This window comes from Chroicocephalus ridibundus, chromosome 1 (assembly GCF_963924245.1).
Source record: "Chroicocephalus ridibundus chromosome 1, bChrRid1.1, whole genome shotgun sequence".
NCBI classification, from domain to species: domain Eukaryota; kingdom Metazoa; phylum Chordata; class Aves; order Charadriiformes; family Laridae; genus Chroicocephalus; species Chroicocephalus ridibundus.
This window is the reverse complement of record NC_086284.1, coordinates 87,599,329-87,624,679: the sequence shown is the minus strand read 5'-3', so window position 1 is coordinate 87,624,679 and position 25,351 is coordinate 87,599,329. Positions and strand designations below refer to the sequence as shown.

At 40.1% G+C, this 25,351-nt stretch overlaps 1 protein-coding gene across 4 annotated transcripts in view; it reads left to right on the top strand.

Annotated features, from left to right (window-relative positions):
• Window positions 1-25,351, top strand: part of MAP3K15 (mitogen-activated protein kinase kinase kinase 15) — a 94,149-nt gene that overhangs the window by 4,245 nt on the left and 64,553 nt on the right. For 3 of the 4 annotated variants that reach the window (XM_063342691.1, XM_063342693.1, XM_063342694.1), the window contains exon 2: window positions 24,900-25,039. In XM_063342691.1, the coding sequence (XP_063198761.1) occupies window positions 24,900-25,039 (140 nt within the window). Of the gene's footprint in view, window positions 1-15,017; window positions 15,133-24,899; window positions 25,040-25,351 lie in introns of all 4 variants that reach the window. The other variant, XM_063342692.1, reaches the window with a different exon arrangement.

Below are 25,351 nucleotides of genomic sequence, written 5' to 3'. Positions count from 1 at the left end.
GTCATTGCAGACCAGCAGGTAATACAGAATGACCCTGATCTTAAGAAATCACTGAACTTTCTAAGATGCTTTGCTAAATGCGAACTACAGCACTTGTGAGAGCAAACTTACAACAAATTGCAAAATAAGGGCTTGATAACAGAAAGATGAGGTCGCATTGCTCAGTCTGTGCTAGAAACAAGCTGTCAACAAAGTAATTTGTTATGCAGAAGTGGGTGATGGTATCTACCTAATAGAGAATCACAGAATCGTAGGGCTGGAAGGGACCTCTGGAGATCATCTAGTCCAACCCCCCTGCCAGAGCAGGGTCACCTAGAGCAGGTTGCACAGGAATGCATCCAGGTGGGTTTTGAATGTCTCCAGAGAGGGAGACTCCACCACCTCTCTGGGCAGCCTGTTCCAGTGCTCTGCCACCTTCAAAGTAAAGTTCCTCCTCATGTTTAGGTGGAACTTCTTATGCTCAAGTTTGTGCCCATTACCTCTTGTCCTGTCTCTGGGCACCACCGGAAAGAGATTGGCCCCATCCTCCTGACACCCACCCTTTAAGTATTTATAAGTGTTGATAAGATCCCCCCTCAGTCGTCTTTTTTCCAGACTGAAGAGACCCAAATCCCTCAGCCTTTCTTCATAAGAGAAGTGTTCCAGTCCCCTAATCATCCGTGTAGCCCTTTGCTGTACCCTCTCCAGCAGTTCCCTGTCCTTCTTGAACCGGGGAGCCCAGAACTGGACACAGTACTCCAGGTGCAGCCTCACCAAGGCAGAGTAGAGGGGGAGGATGACCTCCCTCGACCTGCTGGCCACGCTCTTCTTGATGCACCCCAGGATGCCATTGGCCTCCTTGGCCACGAGGGCACATTGCTGACTCATGGTCATCCTGTTGTCCACCAGGACTCCCAGGTCTCTTTCCACAGAGCTGCTCTCCAGCAGGTCAGCCCCCAACCTGTACTGGTGCATGGGGTTATTCCTCCCCAGGTGTAGCACCCTACGCTTGCCCATATTGAATTTCATAAGGTTCCTCTTTGTCCAACTCTCCAACCTGTCCAGGTCTCTCTGTATGGCGGCACAGCCTTCTGGTGTGTCAGCCACCCCCCCAGCTTTGTGTCGTCAGCAGACTTGCTGAGGGTGCACTCTATCCCCTCATCCAGGTCACTGATGAATATATTGAAGAGGACTGGACCCAGTACTGACCCCTGGGGAACACCACTCGTCACTGACCTCCAACTAGACTCTGTGCCCCTAACCGCGACCCTCTGAGCTCTGTCTTTCAACCAGTTATTTATCCACCCCACTGTCCATTCATCTAACCCACTCTTCCTAAGCTTCCCTATGAGGATGCTGTGGGAGACGATGTCAAACGCCTTGCTCAAGTCAAGGTAGACCACATCCACTGCCCTCCCCTCATCTATCCATCCAGTCATGCCATCATAGAAGGCTATCAGATTAGTCAGACATGATTTCCCCTTGGTGAATCCATGTTGAGTACTTCTGATAGCTTTCTTTTCCTCCACATGCCTTGAGATGACGCCCAGAACGAGCTGTTCCATCATCTTTCCAGGGAGGGAGGTGAGGCTGACCGGCCTGTAGTTCCCCGGCTCCTCCTTCTTGCCCTTTTTGAAGACTGGAGTGACATTGGCTTTCCTCCAGCCCTCAGCACTTTGCCTGTTTTCCAGGACCTTTCAAAGATGATGGAGAGTGGCCCAGCAATGAGTTCTGCTAGCTCCCTCAGCACTCTTGAGTACATCCCATTGGGGCCCATGGACTTGTGAATATTTAATTGACCTGATTGATCCCTCACTCGATCCTCCTCAACCCAGGGGAAGTCTTCTTCTTTCCCTGTTACTTTCTTCAAAGTCTGGGACTCTAAGGGCTGGGCCAAGCAGTAAAGACCAAAGCAAAGAAGGCATTTAGTAACTCCGCCTTCTCCGCATCCTCCGTCACCATGGCTCCTGTCTCATTCAACAGCGGGCCCACAACTTCTCTGGTCTTCCTTTTGCCTCCAATATACTTGAGGAAGCCCTTGCTGTTGAGCTTGACATCCCTAGCCAGGTTTAATTCCAAGGAGGCTTTGGCTTTCCTCGTTTCATCCCTGCACGCTCTGGCGGGTAATCTTCCCAAGTGGTCAGTCTCTTCTTCCACTTACTGTAAACTTCCTTCTTCCTCTTGAGCTTTTTCAGAAGCTCCCTGATCAACCATGCAGCTCTCCTGCATCCCTTGCCCGATTTCCTGCTCTTAGGGATGCACCGATCCTGAGCTTGGAGGAAGTGGTTTTTGAATACCAACTAGCTCTCTTGGGCCCCTTTGCCTTCCAGAGCCAGTGTTAGACTTGGGAGGGGGCCCAGACAGAGTGTGAAACATAGGCCCTCCTTACTGTAGTTGAACCACTCTTAACATAACCCTAATTTCTTGTCCCTGAAACTCTCTTTCTTCATTTTACACTGTGAAAGGGGAAGGAGGAAATTTATGTTCTGGATCCTGATTTTTCAGACTCTGGCAGCCATTGAAGGAATCATTGCTGCCTGTATCCAGCTGCCTGCCCTGAAGCCCTCTGCCCTCTGAAGGCCAAAATCCCCACTGCACAATTGGCGGGGATGCTGCAACTTTTTCAGCCCAAAGGCTAGTATGTCAGGGTACAGTAAACATTTGTCACTAGTTTAAGCTAATATACAGCATGGTAACTAGTGTAGCCAAGCTGGAGGCACATGCTTGTCTTGTTGACTGCCACAGGGATCTTAATGTCTGACAGGAAGGTGAGAATGACAGCTGAGGGCAGTAACTTTTTAAATAAACTTTGATGAACCTTCCTGCTGCAATTTATCTTTGCCCCTGGGTGTGACAGTGAGCAGTGGGGAAGGGGTTAAGGGTTAGCTCTCTGATGCTTACCTCAGCAGGCAGGGTTTACTGTTTTTTTGAGGAATAATTAGTACTTCTTTCCTTTCTTTTCCTCTGCAACTGGCTCAGTGGCTAGGGGTGTATCTTCTTTAAATCTGAGGAGATGTGTATACTGCAGAATACAGAAATGTGAAGAGAAGCAAACCAGCCATCTTCAGAAGGGAAAAGTGGTGTCTGAGAAACTAGGGCTAACTAGGTTAGTTATTGTGCTGCTTTAATACAACAGCAGAGCTATTGGGACCCGATCTTTTATCTCTGCGTGGTACTGCACATCTAGAGCAACTGCAGGTGTCTCCAGCAAAGCTCTGCATTGTGCCATCGAACTAAACACTCTGATAAGACCCTGTAATATGCCAGTATTGTAATCCTTTTATATCCAAGTGCGTGAGGTGAATTTTAAACGACAGTAACAAGCATGATGCAATCCATTAAGTCTATATTTTACTGTTATGATACATCTTAGGTGCTGTGACACGTGCATTACATTCAAGAGATGTATTTTGCTTTAATGATATGAGTTGGGGTCAATTTCCAGTATGAAGTCATCTTACAGAAATGTTTATTTGCATTCAGAGGTTTCCATGCTTTCATTCAACAGTGGAGAAGATTATTTTCTATCTGTCACCCCTGAAAAATGTCTTTGTATCGACACTGTTGCTTTTTCTGTGTGTAACCTGGAAGGCTTTACTTTGGTTCAGCTTGCGTGTATTCTATGAAATAGCTCCTTTAATGTCAGTTGAACAAACTTAGAAACAAGCAAATAAATAACTGTACATTGGTTATGCAAATAAATAACCATAAATAGGTTATGTGGAATTAATTAACTTTCTTTTGGTATATTGCCATGGGACAAATGCAGGAGCAGAGCTGTATTCAGAGAATGATGAAGGTGTTAAAAACAAAAAGAAGAAATATACCTTGATTGTCTAATGGAGGGAGACTCAGTTTTACTGCTGCTCCTTTTGGAACTAACATCTCTTTTTAGTTATGATGGGTCACATGGAAAGAAATACTGACAAACCAAAACCAATGTGAGTCCTACCCTTTAATGAAGCTTTGGAGTTGTTTCCATCTCTAAAAATCTGCTGCTAACCATGCAAATTTGGACTACTTTCATTGTTCCAAGGTGAGAGTATGTACATGTGTGTGCACTATCTGAAGTGATTAATTTCTGTGCCATGGCTTTTGGATAAAAAACAAAAAAATTGCACTTTATTTTTTTTCTGTTTGTTCCTTTGCATGAAACTTACTTGCATGTAAAAAAACAATAACAAAACCAAAAAACAACCCAACATACAACTTTCCATTTTCTCTGCTTGTCTTTCTCTCCTCCTGAGCTTAAACATTAAAATCTGAGAAGGCTTCCTGGAATCTGACTGTGAACACTGTTCACTGTGTTTTGTAGCTAGGAACACATCAGATGATTTCTAGGTGTTGAATCAGCTGAGAAGGAATCTTCTTCGTGAATATAATAAAAATCCTGTGTGATTCTGTTTTCTTTTAGTTTACTCTGCAAGTAGTGTTTTTCACTGTATGGTTAAAAGTTTCATTGATTCTTGCTAAATAGACTTAGTTAAACAAAATCTTTTATGCACATTACACCCATTACAAATTATTTAGAAAATTTGAACATTTAGAGTTATTCGGAAGAGATCATAGAATCATAGAAGCATAGGGTTGGAAGGGACCTCTGGAGATCATCTAGTCCAACCTCCCTGCCAGAGCAGGGTCACCCAGAGCAGGTTGCACAGGAACGCGTCCAGGTGGGTTTGGAATGTCTCCAGAGAGGGAGACTCCACCACCTCTCTGGGCAGCCTGTTCCAGTGCTCTGCCACCCTCAAAGTAAAGAAGTTCCTCCTCATGTTTAGGTGGAACTTCTTATGCTCAAGTTTGTGCCCATTACCTCTTGTCCTGTCACTGGGCACCACCGGAAAGAGATTGGCCCCATCCTCCTGACACCCACCCTTTAAGTATTTATAAGCATTGATAAGATCCCCCCTCGGCCGTCTTTTTTCCAGACTGAAGAGACCCAAATCCCTCAGCCTTTCTTCATAAGAGAAGTGTTCCAGTCCCCTAATCATCCGTGTAGCCCTTTGCTGTACCCTCTCCAGCAGTTCCCTGTCCTTCTTGAACCGGGGAGCCCAGAGCTGGACACAGTACTCCAGGTGTGGACTCACCAAGGCAGAGTAGAGGGGGAGGATGACCTCCCTTGACCTGCTGGCCACGCTCTTCTTGATGCACCCCAGGATGCCATTGGCCTCCTTGGCCACGAGGGCACATTGGTGGCTCATGGTCATCCTGTTGTCCACCAGGACTCCCAGGTCTCTTTCCACAGAGCTGCTCTCCAGCAGGTCAGCCCCCAACCTGTACTGGTGCATGGGGTTATTCCTCCCCAGGTGCAGCACCCTACACTTGCCCTTGTTGAATTTCATAAGGTTCCTCTCTGCCCAACTCTCCAACCTGTCCAGGTCTCTCTGTATGGCGGCACAGCCTTCTGGTGTGTCAGCCACCCCCCCAGCTTTGTGTCATCAGCAAACTTGCTGAGGGTGCACTCTATCCCCTCATCCAGGTCATGGATGAATATATTGAAGAGGACTGGATGAACAACTGCATCTATCTTGACCTGCCTTTGATCTGAAGCCAATTATTGTCACATGGCCCTTGAGAACACCACAGTTAGGGTATTTTTTGTTTTGTTTTGTTTTGTTTTTTAAATGTTGATTAAATATTTTGTGGGAAATTAAACGTTTCTGGAATTCTTTATGTAAGTAAATGTTGTTCTGATTACTGGTGGGAGAAAAACAAAGTGCTGACTGTGCATACCAGTCAGTGAATTCTAGAGGTCACGGGGGTTTTCTTGTTTTGTTTAAGAATGATATACAAACAGATTTTTCAATATAGTTCCTAAGTTACTGTGAGGGAATCTTATGTGCCATTTGACCATGAGATGTTGGCAAGCAGATCTCTTGTTCTACCTTGTTGCATTTCAAGTTTACCCTCAATCGTATCAGAGAGGTCCTGAAAAGAAGCTGTACGACAGGCTTGACTCAACCAGAATGGGCGCGTGGGGCTGCTTAGGTGGGAGCCTGGTTCCTGGCCACTCATCTCTTTTGCAGTGATTGTGTGCTTGTTCAGTCTTGCTGTGCTGTGTGTAGCGTATTCTTCATAGTTTTAAGAATTGTTTCTCTCAGACCTGAGGTCACAAAATTAAGTTTAAAAGAAAAAAAAAGGACATATTTGCTTATGTGAGTTAATTACATTGTTTTCATTTCCATCCTCCCATAAAATAGACAAATTATGATAGATAGGCAGTAGCTCATTTTATGTTCTGCAGTCATGCCCTGCTTTTATCACTGTAATTATACATTGCTTTTTTAATCATCAAATTAAACTTGCACATTAACAAATGTTGATGTACTCCCTAGTTAAAAAGTAACTAATGTTCCTGGTTTGCAGACATAGAAGCTTGAGGTAAAGCTCTTCTGATGTGTAAGGAGTTGGTGCAGAACTTGGATGAGAACTCCAGACTTCTTGGCTTCCTCTATATTCTGCTTATAAGATGGCCTGAAGTTCAAACTCGCTGACTGTCCACACTGAGTGCAAACCTTTGTTCAGTTGATACTCTGGGCATACTGCTGCTTCAACACGCATGGAGGAGCAGCCCTAGTGGTGGTTGTTTGGCCTAGCAGCTGCCTCTTTTCACACTGCAGTGATGTTGCATGGCTGAAATTAGGCAGTCAAGATAGGCGTGGGGTCTTTCTTAGGAAGACCTCAATGTGGTTTGCCACTTGCAGGTGAAATTTGTGAACATAGTAGGCTCTGTTTGCCTTGAACTTCAGCACGGATGTGAATTGCTTTAGCCTCAGGCTACCTTTGAACAGCAGTGTGGGCGCGTGAGACTAAGCCAAGGGAGGGAGCGCAGCTGTTGCTTTATCCTGCTCCCTGGCACAGGCTTGCTATAGAGTGTCTGCAGTGTCTCCAAAGGTCAATGTGATTCAGCTGGCAGCTGATGAGCCAAACATGTCCCACAGTATGCTTTCACCTGGCTTGTCTTCTTTCTCTGAGGAGTGCTGCTACTACCTTCACCTTTTCCTGAGAGGTTGGGGTGGCTGTAGAGGCACACCAGGAGCAAAAGCTGCATCACTGTAGTCTGCAAGGAGGGACCCAAAGCTGGGACATGAGTTCTGACACTTAAAATATTGGATCACTGTGTTATGATAAATTGTGCTTGCTTTTTTTATCCTTTGTAATATTCAGCCTGACAAAATAAATGATTCTGCTGTGGTGTTCAAGGTGGTAGAATTGAAACTTTTCAGATATTCTCTGGTAAAGCCTCTGAGTATTTAAACTTTTGTTTAAGTCAGTAGTTCAACAACAGTTATGCCTTGGAGCTCAAAACCAAATGGGATTCACAACTTTGAAAATTGTATCCCAGCTTTTATTATATTGAAAGTACATGATCACAGCCTTGGTAAGCATGATCTTTCATTGGCTGAACCGCGTCAGGGCTCTGATGACAGTCACAAATGCAAAACAGTAATGACACTGTGAAGACTACATCCCCAGCTTTCTGCTGATCTGTGATGGGGTTGCTAAATACAGTGTTAAGGCAAGTACTCCAGCTTATCATAGCTGAACTTGTGCACGTATAGTTGTGTCTACTGTAGTATATACTGCTTTTATGCTTAGATTATGTTTAAAATTTATTTAATATCTCTTTAAAGTAAGAAACAAAGGATAGTTGTAAATAGAATCATCTTGAAGTGTTTTTTAATTTTGTTTCACTCAGTATAATTTCTTTTTTTCATTTTGTATCAAGTTATGGAAGGCAATGCCTAGACTCTCTGCTGTTTATGTTTTTTCTTCTCCCGTTTAGGAAAACATGCCTTCATGCACAGAACTGTAGCTCAACTGCTGATGGTCATTGGCCTCTCAATAATTTGAGAAATGCTGTTCACATAATATCTAAAGCTTTTGAAGTCTAAGCCCAAAATGCATTAGTTCTGGAAAACAAACGAACTCCCATGTAAATCAGCATGATAATGAGCTTTCCCTAAAATTCTTCAGTTTCCTACTGCTGTCAGCAGTGCTTTCCGTGAATTGTGGTACTCCACTGCCTCCAGGCTGGTCAAAAACAGAGTTGTAGATTCATGAAACTGATTGTGGGGAAAATAATGTGGGAGTTACTTTGTTTACACTTGGGATAGTGACTTATTTGCCACTTGCTTGCTATCCCCTCTCCTCCTTTAAATTTGTTACAGTATGTAGTAGGTAGCTCAGCCAGAAGAAGTTGTATTGAATCAAGTGTCTTTGCATTAGGAATCACAGAAAGGCTGCAGGTTTTGTCTAATGCAGAAAAAATCTCCCCATAATAATTTCACTCAGGTGAGACCAGTGGAATTAACTCTCCTGTTGCTGCCTTTCACTCACAGCAGTTGGAGAAAGAAAAAGGATTTTATTAATTTTTTTAAAAATTTTAATTCTGCTAATTTGTGTGTGTGTTGAGGGGAGAGATTTCTTGTTAATTTTGCCTTTGCCATGAGAGTGACAGGATGAAACTGGAGTTGGGAATTGGTAAATGAAAACATCACAAGGCTGTAATCTGTCTGTGTTGCTTTCCATCAGTGCTAGACCAGTCATCTCTGCTGCTCTTAGTTGAAAATAAAAACTTGCAGGAGTAAAGCTAATGTTTACAATGTTGTTACTGCTTGGCACTAGGCTTCCTTACTTTGCAGAGCTTCTGTGTGCACAATCGTGTTTAACAGAGTAACTGTCCGCTTTTATGAGCATCATCTCTGTCTTTTGTGGAACTGAGTTGTTTCAGTTGTTTTCTTTGTAAACGGATGCTTGACACGCTTCAGTCTTTTTAAACCCAGTTTGAAAAAAGGACAAGATTACCAAGCTCAAAGCCAAACATTGTGTCTGTTCCTACTAGTGTTGTTCATGGTCCTTAAGATAACTGACAAATCCGAAAATGGTTGAGAGAGATCTTTTTGTTTTCATGGTAATTAAGTTTCAGAGCTGATAAACTTACCTTTTTGCTTATTATAATAACTACAGAACAAAACTAGGTAGGTCTTCATATTGTTTCTGGAAAACCAGAAACTGCCTTGACTTTCTGGCTTGCAATCAAGACACATTATTATTACCTTTTTACCCATTAATGCCTCTTCAGATTCCTTGTTTTGCAGTAATGATTGCCTCTGAGGAGATATAACACAACAAGGTTAATTTCCTTAACCTTTGATATTTTGGACAGTTTTAAAGATGGATATTCAGAATTTAGGATCTTAAATCTAAAGTTCCTTGCATACTCCCACCATGACATGTTCACAAGGTACAGATTAGCAATGTACTGTTGATCCTTTTCCTTCAATATGACTTCAAATTTGAGTTTCCATCTTGTAGTCCCTGAAAGAGGTGGCAGTTGCTATTCTGTTCTGTCTGTTTAATAAATCTGTGGGACCTCAGATCTGAGTATGGTAGTTGCTCAACCCTAACTTTGACTTGTGTTTCATCAAAACTGATAAAGCTTTAAGGATTCATGAAAAATGAATGCTGCAATGTGTTGAATAGATTCCTTCCTCCTTCTGGAGCATATGCTGCTGTTCATGAAAATGTTCACTGTTGTCATACTCCCTGAACACTTTTAAAAAACCCTTTGAAAAATATGCTGATTTAGTCTTGTCTTACAAGCCTAATACTTAATTCCAGCTAGTGAACAGCAGCCAAACTCGAGTTCTAAATGAAAAAGCAGTAAATGCCCACTTTCAACAGCATTTGACATCATCTGATAGCCTGGGTGTCTCATAGTCATACTGCAGTTCAGAACAGTAAAAAAAAATAAAGTGGTTTTAATGGTGTGGAGGCAGCTTTGTGGCTGGCCTGCCCACAGATAAGAACTGGTGAATATGGATGAACGTGGCTTGTGACAACTTTTTATGTGTGTATGTTTTGAGGTGAACCATCCTACACTACATTTAGTAAACGCTGGAGGCCATGGTTAGAGGCTTGCTGTAAAGTCACAATTTCATGTGATGCATCGTGTCTGATGAATCACAATTTGGAAGAACTAATATTCCTCTGACTTTATAGAGATCCTATGATGATTAGCTTTGGGGGTCTTGGTTATAATCTTAGTTAAAGTAGGGAAATCTAGAGTGAATCCGCTGTGATAACAAAAAAGCTGTGTCAATGCTTAATATTCCCTATCTACATGCTGGAAGTAATAATGTATACTGTATTTACAGGATAGTTAAACATTAAGTAGATAATGGTTGTGACTTTTTATGGAAAGGCCAGCTTCTACTGAAACTCCGGATTTTATTGACCACTACTTAGTGCCTTGAAATAGAATTTTCTAATTTTTTAATGGCTGTTGCCCATTTTTGAAATTACAGTGTTCAGTGGTATATAAGGGTTTTTTCAGTAGCGCATGCAGTCTTTTAGGCTGGCACATAAAGCTTGTGCTGTTTACAGGAAAGTTAAAAATAGCAGATTGAATCCACATCTGCCCAGCATCCAGAATATTAAATCAGGAACTCTGTATTCATATGTGAGTGCAAGTCTCTTGGCTCACAGAGGATCCTGTGGCTTTATGTAAACTTTATTTTCATTTGCACTTTAATAATACTGCCTTTCCTCAATTAATATTTTCTCTGTGCATAATTTATTGTGCTTTTATGTGGATCCTAAATAACAACCTAGGAGTCTATCAACATAAAGAGGAAACATGTAATCTAGGTATGAAGTGGAATACCTCAGTTTGGTATGTACACGTTCCCAGTGCTAATGATGGAGATGTCTCTTGATATTTGTTTTTTTTTAAAATAATATTGTGATTCAGAGTAGGAAAGTCTTATTCATCCTTGTATGCTATATTTTTAATTATTAAAGAAAATAATAAAGGTCTCAGCTTAACCCAGATTTAGGAGCTTTCATGTACTGAAATCTTTTTTCTTTCTATTGTAGTGCATTTTATTTGGATTCTTTTTCTTATCTCTTACATTTCTTTGGGCAGAACATAAAGTTCCATGTATTTTTGTTTTTTTCAAATGTTTTTGCTATATGTTGTTGGCCAGTGTGTGACCTGTTGGAGATGTGCAGATTTGGCAGATTTTTTTCTGCTCCCCAGCCAAAGTATTTATTAAATGATGGGTGACTCTCAAGTCGTTTAGTTTGGATAAACTTCTAAAAGTTGGGAGCCTATCTAAACCTCCTTGGCCTAGGAATTGATTTTCCTGCAGTTGAGGAAGAAGGGACAGCCTTTCTGCTTGAATTTTGTACTCTTCTTAATTTCACTGAGGCCAAATCATCCCATAAGTGATTTTTTTTTTTTTTGATACTTTATTCCCTTTCATTGCCTTTTATGATCCAATGTAGGAAGTGCAGAGGTGTACGAAAAGTTAAATAAAGTTCACCTTTCTCATTTTTCCCCCCAAACTGCAGGCAAGGTTCAAATTAGGTTCAGGGTTGAGGTGTTTTCTCTGTATGCTCTCTCAACTGGCTAGTTTAGCTCTAGTAAACATTGTGGTGGAAATATGTGACAATTGGCACACTGCTGGTGTGGCAGGCAAGTGTGAAGCATCTGTCTTTAATTTGCTCCGTTGTTTCTTTTCTTCTCTGCTGTTAAATCAGGCAGAGAAATAACAGATTCTGTAGAATTAGTAGGCTTCGTCTTGCAGAGAAGTTTTGGAAAATAATGTTACCCTAAATGACCTGGCATAGTGAAAAGTATGTATGATATGAGACATCTACTCATTATGGCTGTCTGGCATGTATGTCACAATTTTTAATATACTAAGAGTATATAAACAGAGAAAACAATTGTTCAGGTATCTTTTTTTGGATTGTCTGTGATGGATTAGTATTTTTCTAGTGTCCTGGATACGTAGATTTGAAGACCTTTTTCAGTCAGTGATACTGAGTTCGGGAAAAAGTGAGAAGTATGTGACTTCTGAAATCTTAATGTGCCTAATGTCTGTGAATAACAAAAAGGGAAAAAACATAGATTATATAAATGCTCTTTGAGAAGTTTTGAATGCTGCTTTGTTAGTGTTCATTTGGGTATAAAGATTGAATGAGCACATGGGGAGTGCAAATACATGTCTTTTTTGAGGTAGGATTTAGGCATGTTGATTGCTCTGTATATGCTTAGCTGTTTTGCAGATGGAAGACTGTAGATGCTGAGTCAGAGACTATTTGAATTAAAACTTATGCAGAGGTACAACTGGATAATAGATGGGAATAGCTTAGTTAAAATATTAGGATTTTTCTCCTCTCTAAAGGCACTGGGTTTGTTACAAACTACCTTTAAAATGAGGGCTGTTTTTCAAAGCCTCTTTTTGTGTTCCATTGAAGTATTTTGATTATTTCTCCTCCCCCCTGAAAATCAGAATCTTAATAACTGTATGGTCACCAAGTCCATCTCTTGAATCTCAGTTTATGTGACTAGGCATCACGAAGCAGCTGTGAGGCAGAAAGAAGCAGGGATGGAATTCAGTTACACAGGCAAGCATTCAGCTGCTTAAGCCATGATACTGCCCTTTCTCTTCCTGCAGTCTTGTCAGCCTCTGTCACAGTGTGCCTACACACCTTCTGCAGCCACTGAGGTGGGGGGGAACTGCTTTGTTCACCACATACCCCACAGTCACTTGTCTGCTATGGCTGTATTGGATCTCACACTGCACAGTTAGCTCTTACTGTTGGTTTTTTGCTTCTTAGGAAGTCTGGGTTCTCTCTCTTCCCATTTTGACAAGTAAATGATGAGTCCTGAATCAAATATACATTTTATCCAGCCTTTACTTTGGTAAAAGTGATTGGGGGGTGGAGGGATGAGGGACTAAAGGTGAAAGCTGAAGTAACAGAAAATTGAACTTAGTCACCGATGCAGTGAACCTTTGGAGAAAATTTGAAAGCATGCATTGTGATAGCTATTCTTCCACAGCATTTTTGATACCAGGGAAGCTAGATTCTTGATATGATATTTGAGTTGTGATGATTAAAAATTGTCTTAGAATATCAAGATTCTTCAGCTTATTTTAACAATAATTAGGTAGTGAGTATAGAGTATTTTATATTATATTTTGGCTTTTTTTAGGGAAGGATTTTTTTCCCTGAAACTTGCAGTGATTAATAGTTGTTGATTTTTACATTGTACACGGTCAAATGATGAATGTCAACCTGCAATAGCAAATTGCTTTAATTTTCCTTTTTTGTTTGCTTGGGGTGTTTTGCTTTTGTGTTTACTTCTGTTGGGTGAAGGCTTACAAGGTTGAAATAGCAGCCACTGTAAGTACTTTGGTTTGGCACTCAAGAAATCTGATTATATAACAGTGTTGGATGACTATTGTTTAAGAGGTGTCTGTGTGTGTGCTATCTCAGCCCAAAGTACAGATGCAAGTGTGTTTTACTATATGATATGTAAAAAGTGAGTTTTCATGAAATGAAGTTTATAACCTTTATTTCTTTCAATTGTTGTAAGTCTAACAATTTTTTAAAGTATTTTTCCAGGAGGCTAGCAGGAAGCTGGAAACTGATACCACTCACAGGACTGATAAGCTGTATCAACAGAGCTTAGAATCATAGAAGGACCTCATTGAGTCCAACTGTAAATCTAGCACTGCGAAGTCCACCACTAAACCATGTCCCTAAGTGTCACATCTACACGTCTTTTAAATACCTCCAGGGATGGTGACTCAATCATTTTCTTGGGCAGCCTGTTCCAATGCTTCACAACGCTTTCAGTGAAGAATTTTTTCTTAGTATCCAATCAAAACATCCTGTGGTGCAACCTGAGGCCATTTCCTCTTGTTCTATTACCTGTTACTTGGGAGAAGAGACTGACCCCCGTCTCTCTATAACCTCCTTTCAGGTAGTTGTAGAGATCAATAAGGTCTCCCCTCAGCCTCCTTTTCTCCAAGCTAAACAACCCCAGCTCCCTCAACTGCTCCTTGTAATACTTGAGCTCTAGACCCCTCACGAGCTTTGCTGCCCTTCTTTGGACATACTCCTGCACCTCAGTGTCTTTCTTGTAGTGAGTGGCCCAAAACTGAACACAGTATTTGAGGTGTGGCCTCACTGGTGGGGGACGATCACTTCCCTAGTCTATCCCAGCTTCTATCTGCTGCTGTGCTAGCACTGTTAGGTAGAAGTTATCAAGTTAAATATAGGTTGAGGGATATGGGGAGGATAGAACAGGACGAGAGGGAAGCAGAGACCATGGGTCATGGGAAAGAGGTAGGAGTTGCAGATGGGCATAAGCTTTCATCTGCCTGAGCCATGAAACTGCTCAAATGGGCAAGATGCAAGTGATGAGGTCTCTTTCAGTTTCTAACCCAGGAGTTTGAAGGCTGTGATTTTATAAAGAAATGCTATAAATATTGGTCTCTTGTGCATGTCACAACTTTCCAAAATCATTTATTAGCTGTGTGCAGACCTTGGCAGGACCCATCTAATACGATTGTGGTTGGTAACTAAAGATCTGTGACTTTGATGGTGGTCTCAGAGTGGCTAAATTTTACAATCCTTCCTCAAGGAAGGGTGGCTGTCCAAAGGAGTGTGTACTGGGTGACTTTCCCAGGACAGTGTGCGTGTACATTCTTTTTTTAACTGTTACATTCTTTTTTTTAACTGTGATCTCTCACACCACTGTGAGTTAGCTTCCTCAGACTTGAAACTATGTTGTTCCCAGGACCTCACAAGCTATGGTATGAAAGACAAAAAAAAAGTAAAGTCTGTTAGTAGATGTAGTATGAATGTCATTGGCTTACGGGGAACTGTAATGCTTATGTTTGGCTTGAAGGTAATTTTACTGAGAATTTAATTTGAGTATAAACTTCATTCATAGACCATGAGGTTACAGTCGGTGCTTCAATGTAACTAAACAATCAGATTATATGAGTAGCAGAAAAGACTCTGGGCTAAGATAGTACACGCCTGTTAAGAAACAGTCATCCACACAGTTGTATAATGGCATTTCTCGAGTGCCAAAAAAACCAACATCATAAGCTGCGATTCACAAATGAGTTCCCAATTTATGGGAAACCTAAGCAAGAGTTAGGTGTTTCAGAGATTACTTTGGGTCTGAGGGTTTGAATTGTGACAATCCTTCCTTTTCTTTCTTGCAGGCAGAGCAACCATGGGCATAGTACTCATGAGAAAGAGCTGTAGTCCTTCTCTGTGGGCCACCAACCAATTCATTGGTCAGCTGGTGGGAACATCTGCAGGGAACTATCTGCTGAGGTGATACAATTCTTGACTGAAATGCCTTAGTGGTTAATGAAATTCTTCAAAGCAGAGTTGCTAGGCCCTATGGAGGGGGTTCATAGCACTGAACACCTTCAGTGTGAGTGTTTGCGGGTGGCTTTGACTCCTTTCCTTCATAATTAGTGGAGAGAAACGGGCGCTTCTGGGCTGCAATTCATCTCATCCTAAAGTAGACTTCTGACAGATCAGGCGAATGGTGCTCTAAAAGTGCTTTTCCTCTCTCTGTATTGACAATGAAGTGAGTGAGGACTGGCTCATCTGAGACCAAACATCTCCCTTGTGACTCTGACCAACTCTCTGCTGAAAACTTAGCTTTGGAACTAGCGGCATTTCATGAGGCTATCAAGAGTACTTCCAGACAGCCTGACTCGTCTGACAAATTTCTGTTTTCATGCTTGAAAGCACTAAGGCTTCTTAGTTTGGCATGAGAGGATGTTTAACATTGTCCAGAAAAATAAGTTTTCCAACGCAGTCTCAGAAATGACTGGGTTGTTTTTAATTAAATCTTTTATAAAGAAAAAAAAAACCAACCTGAAGCAAAGACTGGCAAAGTTAAAAAGGACCAAAAGCAAAGCTTTGTCTTGGAAAACATTAAGCAGCTTCTAAGCTTAGGCATACACTGTTTACAGGGAATGATATATTTCCTAACTTCTGCAATTCAGTATGGCAATAAAAGTTCTTTGAGGATTAGTTCTTTGTTTTCGTCCTGCCCTAAACTGCCAACTGTACAAAAAATAATAGTTTTCTGCTCTTTTCTGAATGTCAGGTTATTTTCAGGTGTTTCACTATTCCAATCATGCAATATTTTTCTCCTTCATACTTGTGCAAAAGCCTTAGAAATGCATTCTAAGTTTGGATGCCCTATGTATTATGTTAACTGCATTATTTTTCTTCCCACATCACTTCTTGTGGGTGCTGGTTGTATTCTGTTTTGGCAGAGTCTGAGAGACTCTTTAAAGATCAGTTAAAGAAATAATAAGCACAGGCATGCTCTTGACACAATTTTTGCTTTTCTAGATCAACAGAACTGCATTCTTATTTTAATATAGTGCCTTGCCTTGTTTGAAACTTAGTTTTACTGTGAATTTAATTATATTTAAGAAACATCTAAAATGTTTCTTAAAGCTTTTGCTTTTGATATCCAAGGTTTTTTGAAGAATCCTTGCTTCCATTTAATGAAAAAGTTCCTAATATGCAATTGCGGGGGAAAGAATTGAAAGCTTCAGCTGTTTTATCTAATGAATAAGGAAATCCCAACACATAAAAATAAATGAGAACTCAGGTTACAGATCAACCCTTAGAACGGGCAGTGTTGCTCACCTGCTGTAATTTGTTCTGTTCCTTTTAACTAAAGTGCAGTTTCTTGGTGATTTAACTTTTTGAACAGATGGTTATTTTGGTTTTAAGGAATATGTATCAATTACAAATATGGCACAAATACTTTGTCATAGTTTAGAAAAATTAATAGTTTAGATACTAGTTTATCCCGAGTTGCAATAAATGCCACTGGAGCATGAAAAATATGTGCTAGTTCTATTTTTAACGTGCGTTCCGTGTTCCAGAGGACAGATGAAAGATGTGGTATCTGAGTATAACTGTAAAGTAACACCACAGTGCTAACATGATTAGTGGCTGTAATGTTTGGGTCTGAATGTAACCCTGTTGTGGAGTTCGTTGTATGAAATGGGTACTCATACAGAATTATGAAAGCCAGAGATGAGCATTGGCCCCTCAATCCATGCTGTTGTTTTTTTCACTGTAACCTGAGGGTTGATTTTGCTTGGTGGGAATTGCCAGTTAATGTTATAATGTCGTATCTTACTAAGACAACCTAAGACTAACATTTTCAAATGTTGTTGCCAAGGCCTGATATTTGAAGTCGAAAGGACAAAAGGTTACAGGTGAGAACTGATCTCACAAACAAGAAGTTTCTCTCTGGTTACAACTAAAGTAAATATTTAAAATAAATATGTTTTTTGTATTCCTTACCTACATTAAAATGCTTTCTGGCTCTGTGTACGTGTTGCTTTGCTGGTTACTTTTGTTACTGGTCTCACTTCAGCAACCTGTGCCTCTGTTTTTTCCACACTGGATTATCCTGCTGGCTTCTTCTTCGGACTTCACGTTTCACCACCTGCAGGATGGCTCTCCTTGTCTCTCCAAGCAAGGAACATAGGCTTGTACCTATGCCATTACAGATCTCTGGGTGTTCTCCCAGTGGTTTGAATGGAAGCCATATGAGGCACTTTTGTGATCTGTACATGAAAAACAAGTGTACCAGCTTCCTTATCTCCACTTTCAGAGCGTAATCCAGGCTACAGCTTTGCTCGGTAAATTCTAACCATTCTAGTAGTTTGCTGTACGTCAGATTTTTGCCTTGGGAGCTGAGAGGCTTGAGTTTGAGTGCCCCAAACTTTTTAGGTGTGTAGGAAGGAGGAGATGCCTTGCTGGGCCGCATGAAAGGACTCTCTAGCATTCACCCAAATGCTAATGCTCTGTTTAGAAACAGACTTGGATATCAACTTTTCTTCCTCCTCCTCATCTATGCGGATGTGCCTACTTTCCAAACAAAGGAAGTTGGTCAGCTGGATCCAGCCTGTGAAGTGCCAGTTGGACCACTTTGCTTAACACAGCTGTTCACAGATTTGTCTCTGGAGGTGGGACACTGCCAGTTTCAGTGTGTTTGTGTGTTAAGTGGAGCAAAGCAACTGTCCTAATTGTTGCAGTTAGCAATGCTGCCATATAGTGGAAAGGCTCATCTAAAAATTAAAGTTTTGCAGTTTCCTAGCAACAGCAGGGCTCTGGATTTGCCTGGTCCTTTCAGAAAAGTTTATTTGACAGCTGACTTTCCTTAGCCAAGAATGCTGCTTCTGGTCAGCTAATACATAGTTAAAATTACTTCTTCAGCACTCTCAGTATTCACATTCACAGAGCAGAATGACTTCATGGGGAAGGATGTGAAACTGCTTTCCAGAGCAAGATTTGACATAGAGGAAGGAAGAAATGCAAAAGAAAGGTCTGACTTTCCTTGTGTTTGCTGTTCTGATAATGTTGGCTTTTATAAGGGCCCCAGTTTTCAGGCTTTTTTTCCTTGCTTTCCATTTTGCTAGGTGAGAGGAGCAGAACTGATACATTTTGCTGTGCCTTTCTCACCCATAGATCATTTTGTAACATAAAACCTGTTGTAAGGTGAAGATGAAGGTAAGATTAAAGCCACAGCTGAGTAAAAGACAAATGACAAACGAAGTCTGAGAACACAAATTAGAGGTTTTGCACTGTTCTTGGTAAAACATGTGCCTGAAATTGCCACTTTACAAGTCCTTTTGTTTTCCTGAGTAAACAGGCAAATGATGCACAAGCACATTTCAGAATTTTTGCCATTTGATGCCCAGGTTTTCAGAATTCGTGAAGCACTTAACAAAACCGTTAGAGCTGTGAAAAGTGAGATATATCTAAGTTTAGATTTTGCTTCATTTTATAATCAGAGTGGGTGTGGATGGATAATACACCAGAATCAGAGTCTAATTTTCTCTGTTGTCTTCCCAATATAATAATCCTTTAAAAAAAGTGAATTAAAAATTATTTGGCCAATATTAAAGTTATCTTCTTTCTCCAATTTGTGATTGGTGTCATTAATAACACCAAAAATCTTACTGCTTTTCCTTAGCACTTATTATATGTGAACAGAAAGAAATCTTCTTTTTTCCCCAACTAATATGAGGACTCATACCTAATTTAAGTCTTAAATTTCCTGTCAATTGAGTTCTCAATTCCCTTGGTGTGTGAACTAAACACTCTTTCTAAAGGAAGTGCCCTTGCTGTATCAAAAAGTTTCAGATCTCCAGTGTGCAGGCTTGTGTTTCCTCTTCTGAAGTAGGAAGTAGGCTGAAACTTGTAGTCAGACTCCAGCTACAACTGAATTCTTGTGCAAAAATTGACCACAGCTTATAAGAACAACCTTCCGTCTTAAAGGTGCTTTGTAAGTGATTTCTAAACTAATTAATTGCAGTTAATTTGAATTTTAGTATGTATACGGAAGTGCAGCACTTGGTTTTAGTCTACAAGAAGTTAAGCCTAGTCTGAAATACATGAAATGGTTTTGAAAATGCTGTTTAATGTGATTATAATACGTACATGTGATTGTAATATATGCAAGTCTGTATCTATAATGTGATTATAATATATACAATTTAATGTGATTATAACATATACAATTCTACATTGCAGGATAAACCATTACTACCTAGATGGTTTTTATTTTTGTGACAAATTCTGGCCCTATAGCACACCAGCAAAGTTAGCAAAGTTCATGCTATAATCTTGCAAACTTGAAGACGCTGAATTGAAATACTCTTGTTTTCAATCAGAAATTCCTAAATTTAGAAAAAAATTGCATGTTTATGTTTGAGACTTTTATCTTCTAAGGCAACTTCTGGTTATATTTTTGTATTTTACTATGTGATTGTAATTGGAACAAATTATTTATTTTTTTAAAGAAAATTAAGCAGACTCTTACAGAATAGCATGATTTTAGAGCAGTGAGATTTTAATAAAACTCAATGCATTGTGGGAGCCTTAATAGCATCACGGGTGTTGGCAGTGGTTTTACACTAAAATTGGTTTGTGTTTAGGATCTAACGGAAGGCACTCAGAGTTTGCTGGTATAACAAGCTATGCTGAAAAACTACCTTAACTGTTCTGTTGGTAGTTACTACTATGCTTCATTGCCTTGAGCAATATATGCAATTATTGCCTTTATAGCCTTCTCCCAGTTTCTGGGAGTACAAGGGTATATTAAAGTCTGAGAGTGTTGTGCCTTTTGTTTTAGCTTAAGGGAAAGCTGCAAAACGTTCCTAGTTTTCAAATGCACTTCAAATTTTACCATAACTGTTTCCTTGTAAAAACTGATATTCTTTCCTTTAAAGGACCATGCAGTCATGCAGAAAAAGAATTGACTGTGCATCCTTAAATTATGGATTCTTGAAGATAGTTATGAGGACTTTTTTTTTCTTTAGGAGCATTGCTATTGTTCTGAAGAATAACTTCAACAGTTTCCTCCAGTGGATTTCATGGATAAGGAGTTTGTTTATTTATTAACTATGAAGGACAATAATCTGAAGCAATAGTAACTGGAAGGGTTCATAGCTTAGCAGGATGCTAGTGAATAACAAGGGGCAAAGTTCTTCATTTTTCTCCAGTAAGATGTCTGTTGTCATGTTAAGGGTGCTTGTTTTTTTTTTAAATCTACTATTTATAGAGAGGTTCCAAATGCTGAAAAATGATGCGTCCGTATTAGTGGCCTAAAGTTCTTGCTCACCACACAGATAAGGCTGGATGGAGGTGAGTCTTTGATTAGGAATTGAAAGCAGTACATTTTTCTTTTGTTAGGCCTCCTAGATTGCATTTAACTTTCAGTATATTTCAGGCTATTTCTTCATTTTCTCTTGTTTACTACTTTCAACTTACAAATCCCAAAACCTGGTGCCAGAATTTTCCTTTCATTGTTGCTAACAATTCCATAAATCATACAACAGTCACATGAAGACTTGTGATTTACTTAGATCATTAAAGTATATGATAACCAGGAAGAAATTCTTTACTGTAAAGGGTGGTGGGGCACTGGAACAGGTTGCCCAGGGAGGCTGTGGATGCCCCGTCCCTGGAAGTGTTCAAGGCCAGGCTGGGTGAGGCTTTGAGCGGCCTGGTCTAGTGGGAGGTGACCCTGTGCAGGGTAGGGCAGGAACTAGATGATCTTCAAGGTCCCTTCCAACCCGAACCATTCTGTGATTCTGTGACTTCAGGTGCATGCCAGATAGAGAAATAAGTCCTCTGGTTTTAACCTGTGTAATAATGTTTTTCTTGTTGAGTTATTAATTAGTTTCATAGTCTCCTGTTTTACCACAGCTACTGATTTCTAATCTTCGTTTCAGTTGTCATAGTTATTTATCTCCACCCTGACTGGTCTCTGAAGATACACTAGTGTTAAAATACGTAAAATGTAGTATAAGAAATTATTTATGTGCCATCTGCTGCAACAATACAGAGACCTAATCAAGATTGTACTAATAATACTGATGAATTACCTTAATGCACTAAAAAATATAGCATAATTGTTTTACAATGGAAACAAAGGCTTAGACAAATGAACTGTAATCAGATAATAAAGGGAGATCAACTTTTAGGATTGTGACAAAAGAGAACTATTTTCAGGATGAAAATAGTTTCATGCGCAACTACGAGACAACAAAGAGTTGAAAAGATCTCCTGTGCTTAAGAAGAAATGAGGAAGGAGACATTTTTGTGGGTATATTCTTTTGAATGCGAGTTGCTGCTGCAGAAACAGAGCAATGAGTGTAAATGTTTTGTTCAGAAGCAACAAAAATTGGTCATGTGCAACATTAAGCATATCCCCAGCCCTCCACAGCCACTGGTGGATGCATTGCAAAGATCTTTGGACTTCACTTGGAAGCCTTCTGTCTTTACAGAGGGGACTGTACCTTCACTTGCTCTCTTTCCTTTTGAACATAGGAAACCATATCCATTGGTCTCTTAGACCTTTGTGAAATCTTTCATTGTAGCATAAAATTCCTCATTCATTAAAAGATTTGATCAAAGTTGGCATTAGCTCTCTCTTCACACTTGTCTATAATGGAGGAAGTTGAACCTAAGCTTGGAAAGGGAAGCCCAGAAGTATGTTTGGTTGAACAGACTCTCCTGATAAGGAGGATGGGAGTTGAGAATGAAGTGTGATTGACTTATGTTTCTATTCATAAATCAAGCTTTGCGAAGCGATACTAGTGTTGTAGTATTTATTTTTGTGTATCTCAGGAAGTTTAAGGAAATTCTTATCTCTTTCTTATCAGCCATAATGAGTATGTGGTTGAAGTACCAGGCCCCGTGTCTGTGTTCAAAGAACTGTAGATGTAAGATTTTAGCATAAATAATAAGAAAAATTCAGGATAACTGAAACAGAAATATTTGTGGTGCCACATGTTAGTGTTGTTCATAGAGTGATTCACAAAAGTGACTGCACCAAGAAGAGAGATGTAACCCTGAGAACAGTAGTATTGGGTGGTGTGCTTAGACTCAGTGATCAGTGACACTGAACACCATACTCTCAGCACCCAGTGCACTGGATATGTCTTAGGGATATGCTTCCTAAATAAGCATTTATTCTTGGTCATCTGTTCTCCACCCAAATTTGCATTAATTTCCTGGGCCTGCTAGACTCAAGCTAAGTTTCATTAGCACATTAGTAAAGCTCGTTTGTAAGTAGATCTGTTTCCTCCCTGCTCCAAGCCTGCTGCTGTTCCTGCTGGAGGGGGGCTTGCAGAGCTCCCTGTGAACACAACCTCTCATCACTGCTGTAGTCCACAACCACTAGCGCTTCTGATGCTCTGCTGCTGTCTGCTGTCGTTTGCTTCTGTGTCATCCCTTGATTCCCATGATCGGATTGGATCTGTTCAGTTATCTTCCTGAGGCTTTTTTTTCACTTGCAAGAATATTTTTGTGATACTGTCTTCATCTCCTCTGCTAGTCTTCGATTTGTTTTATTTTTATTTTATTTTACCTTATTCACACCTGTGTTCATGAGGTGTGAATAAACAAGAAAAACTCATTGTCATAAATACTCTTTTATCAGTGTGAATGAATATGTGATGAATAATTACCCTTTTTAATGTAGATGCTTACTTCTGTTCTTATGTTCATTTAATGTGTTTCTGATGCTGCTTAGAATGTTAACTGTCAATAGAAGACAAATTTCAGTTGTAGACTACTACATGTGGCAATGAACTGTGTATAGCCTTGTTTCAATTAACTATGTTACGAATCATTGCTCACGTTGTATTGTGAAATGCAGTATCTGTGTGCTACATGAACACATTGTCTAAATCGTCTTACCAGGATAGTGATTTTGATTTCACAGCAAAAACCAGTCCAATCTCTTAGACTTTTTTTTTCCTAGGTGGTATTTGATTCTAGATCCACTCGTTAGTTTGTCTTTTGTCTTATAGATATCTATGTTTTCTAAAATGATTTTGTAATATTGGGGTAATCTGTATTTGGATGTGTGTATGGAGCTGGGATTTACTGCTTCACACCTGCTTGGTTTATGTGATCCTACAGTGTCCAGTGTAGTAAGAATTTTGTCCATGCTGTAGAGAGCCCGCTAAACAGGAACTGGAAAGATCGTAAGTAGATGGTGCAGGATTTGAGGTTCCACAGAAATTAGGGGATTTTCTCATGTTGCCATGATTTCATGTTGGGGTTTTCAGGTTTTTTTGGGTGTGTGTATGTGTTTGTGGTTTTGTGTTGTTTGTTTCATTTGGTTTGGGGTTGGTTTGTGGTTTTGTTTTTTTGTTTGTTTGTTTGTGTGTTTTTTTAAATCTTAAGGCATGTCACTGTCTTTGGACTCAAAACATTCCTTGTGCTTTAACAGGGAATCTGTTAGTAACCCAAGTGAGTGGCTGACCCCAGTGTGGTGTGTTAGCATAGCCTAATGGAATTGTACAGGAGTGTATATTCCTTGCAGACTTTTCCAAGAACTTGCATACCAAGTATGGGGTATTGATTCTTGTGATGTGTAACCTTGATGAAGCCCAGATAAACTGGCTGCTGTGTTTGGATCTTATAGATCAGATCTGTTTTCTTGTTTACTAGTAGCTCCCACTTCTCTGTCTTTCCCGGTAGGTACAGTCACTGTCTGCTACCCCTTCAGAGGTGCAGGATTTACTGCCCAGCTGCACTGAGTCTCCGGAATCTGTTTTGAACTTCACACTCCCCTGTGGTTTCAATGCCAAGGCTCTAGTCTTATGAATACTTTGGATTTACGTTCATCCATCTATCCCATGGTGGTGAATGCAGACAGACATGTAGATACAGACCTCTGAAAAGCTTTAAACCAAAATTTTCTTCAGTAGCATAAAGGATATAAGGATCAAGGAAAAAACCTCAGCATTTAGTGTCCTCCAGTTACCTCTTCTCTGTGTACTGGCCTTCATGCTTATATGAGAACCAAATGGTGAACACAGAAACTTTTGCCTGTAACTCAGCTGTTCTGCATAATATGAGATATTTCTCCTTAGCTCTCTGTATAGGTCACCTTCCACCAATGTGAATATTTTTACTTCCATTTCTGACTGGAATACTACCCAAGAGCAGTGGAAGTCTTGCTCTGGATACTTGTGGTTGAATCCCCTCATTCCTGCATCCCCATCTTGAACATCTTGCCTGTAGCTTTTAAAAGTCAACTTTCAGTCTTTTCTGTTTCTACTCTTTAGGAATTTCCTGTTCTGCAAACCTCTGCCTCTTCAGATAAACTTGGTCTTGCCGTTTTCCCTAATTTTCTGCTACATTATTGTTGTTAGATGTTCCACCTGAAGGTCTGGAGCCTTCCATCCTATTGAGCATTCAGGCTGCCAGGCCTAGCTCAGAGAGCAAATACAGAACTTCTTCTTCAACTGAGGTGTTGCTGATGCAGTGATTTCAAAACCTCAAGCAGAATTAATAAACTCTGCCTCCCAGTTACTGTAACAATCTGATAACTTCCTGAGTTTGTTCTGTATGTGAATGGTGAAATGTACTTGTACGATGAGAAAATGGTCCTTATCTGAATAGATTGATTTTGTCTGTGCAAATGTATGTGTAATTTCAGGATTTCTCTTAAATCCTGTGTAAGAATAAAATTGGTTTTAAGATGATTATTTTTTTTAGCACTTTTCCCCTTCCCTGTCTCATTTCAGATGTTGCAGTTGTGGACATGAGTGATATTTCCAAGCAACCATCACTGTTCTATCACCTTGGCGTGCGTGAAAGCTTTGACATGGCTAATAATGTTATACTCTACCATGACACTGATGCTGACACTGCTCAGTCTCTCAAGGTAAGGTTCTCATTTCAAAATCTGCTTAATTTCAGAAATACCTTTAAATACCTGATCCTGCAAATGTTTGTGTTTTTCTGAAACTTCCATTGAATGCGATTTCCTGATAGCTACATAACAAAATCATGCTAGAAGAAGAGCTGCTAGCAAAAAAAGCAATGATTACGATAGTATAAAAGATTGTTATTGAGAAAAGATCCATAACATGGAACTGATTTTGTTTCAGATGGTTAGACTTGGAAGTGAGAGTGCAGGTCTGATTTTTTTCCTTCCTTTCCATCTTTTATTTAGAGTACATGTAAAAAAAATGTT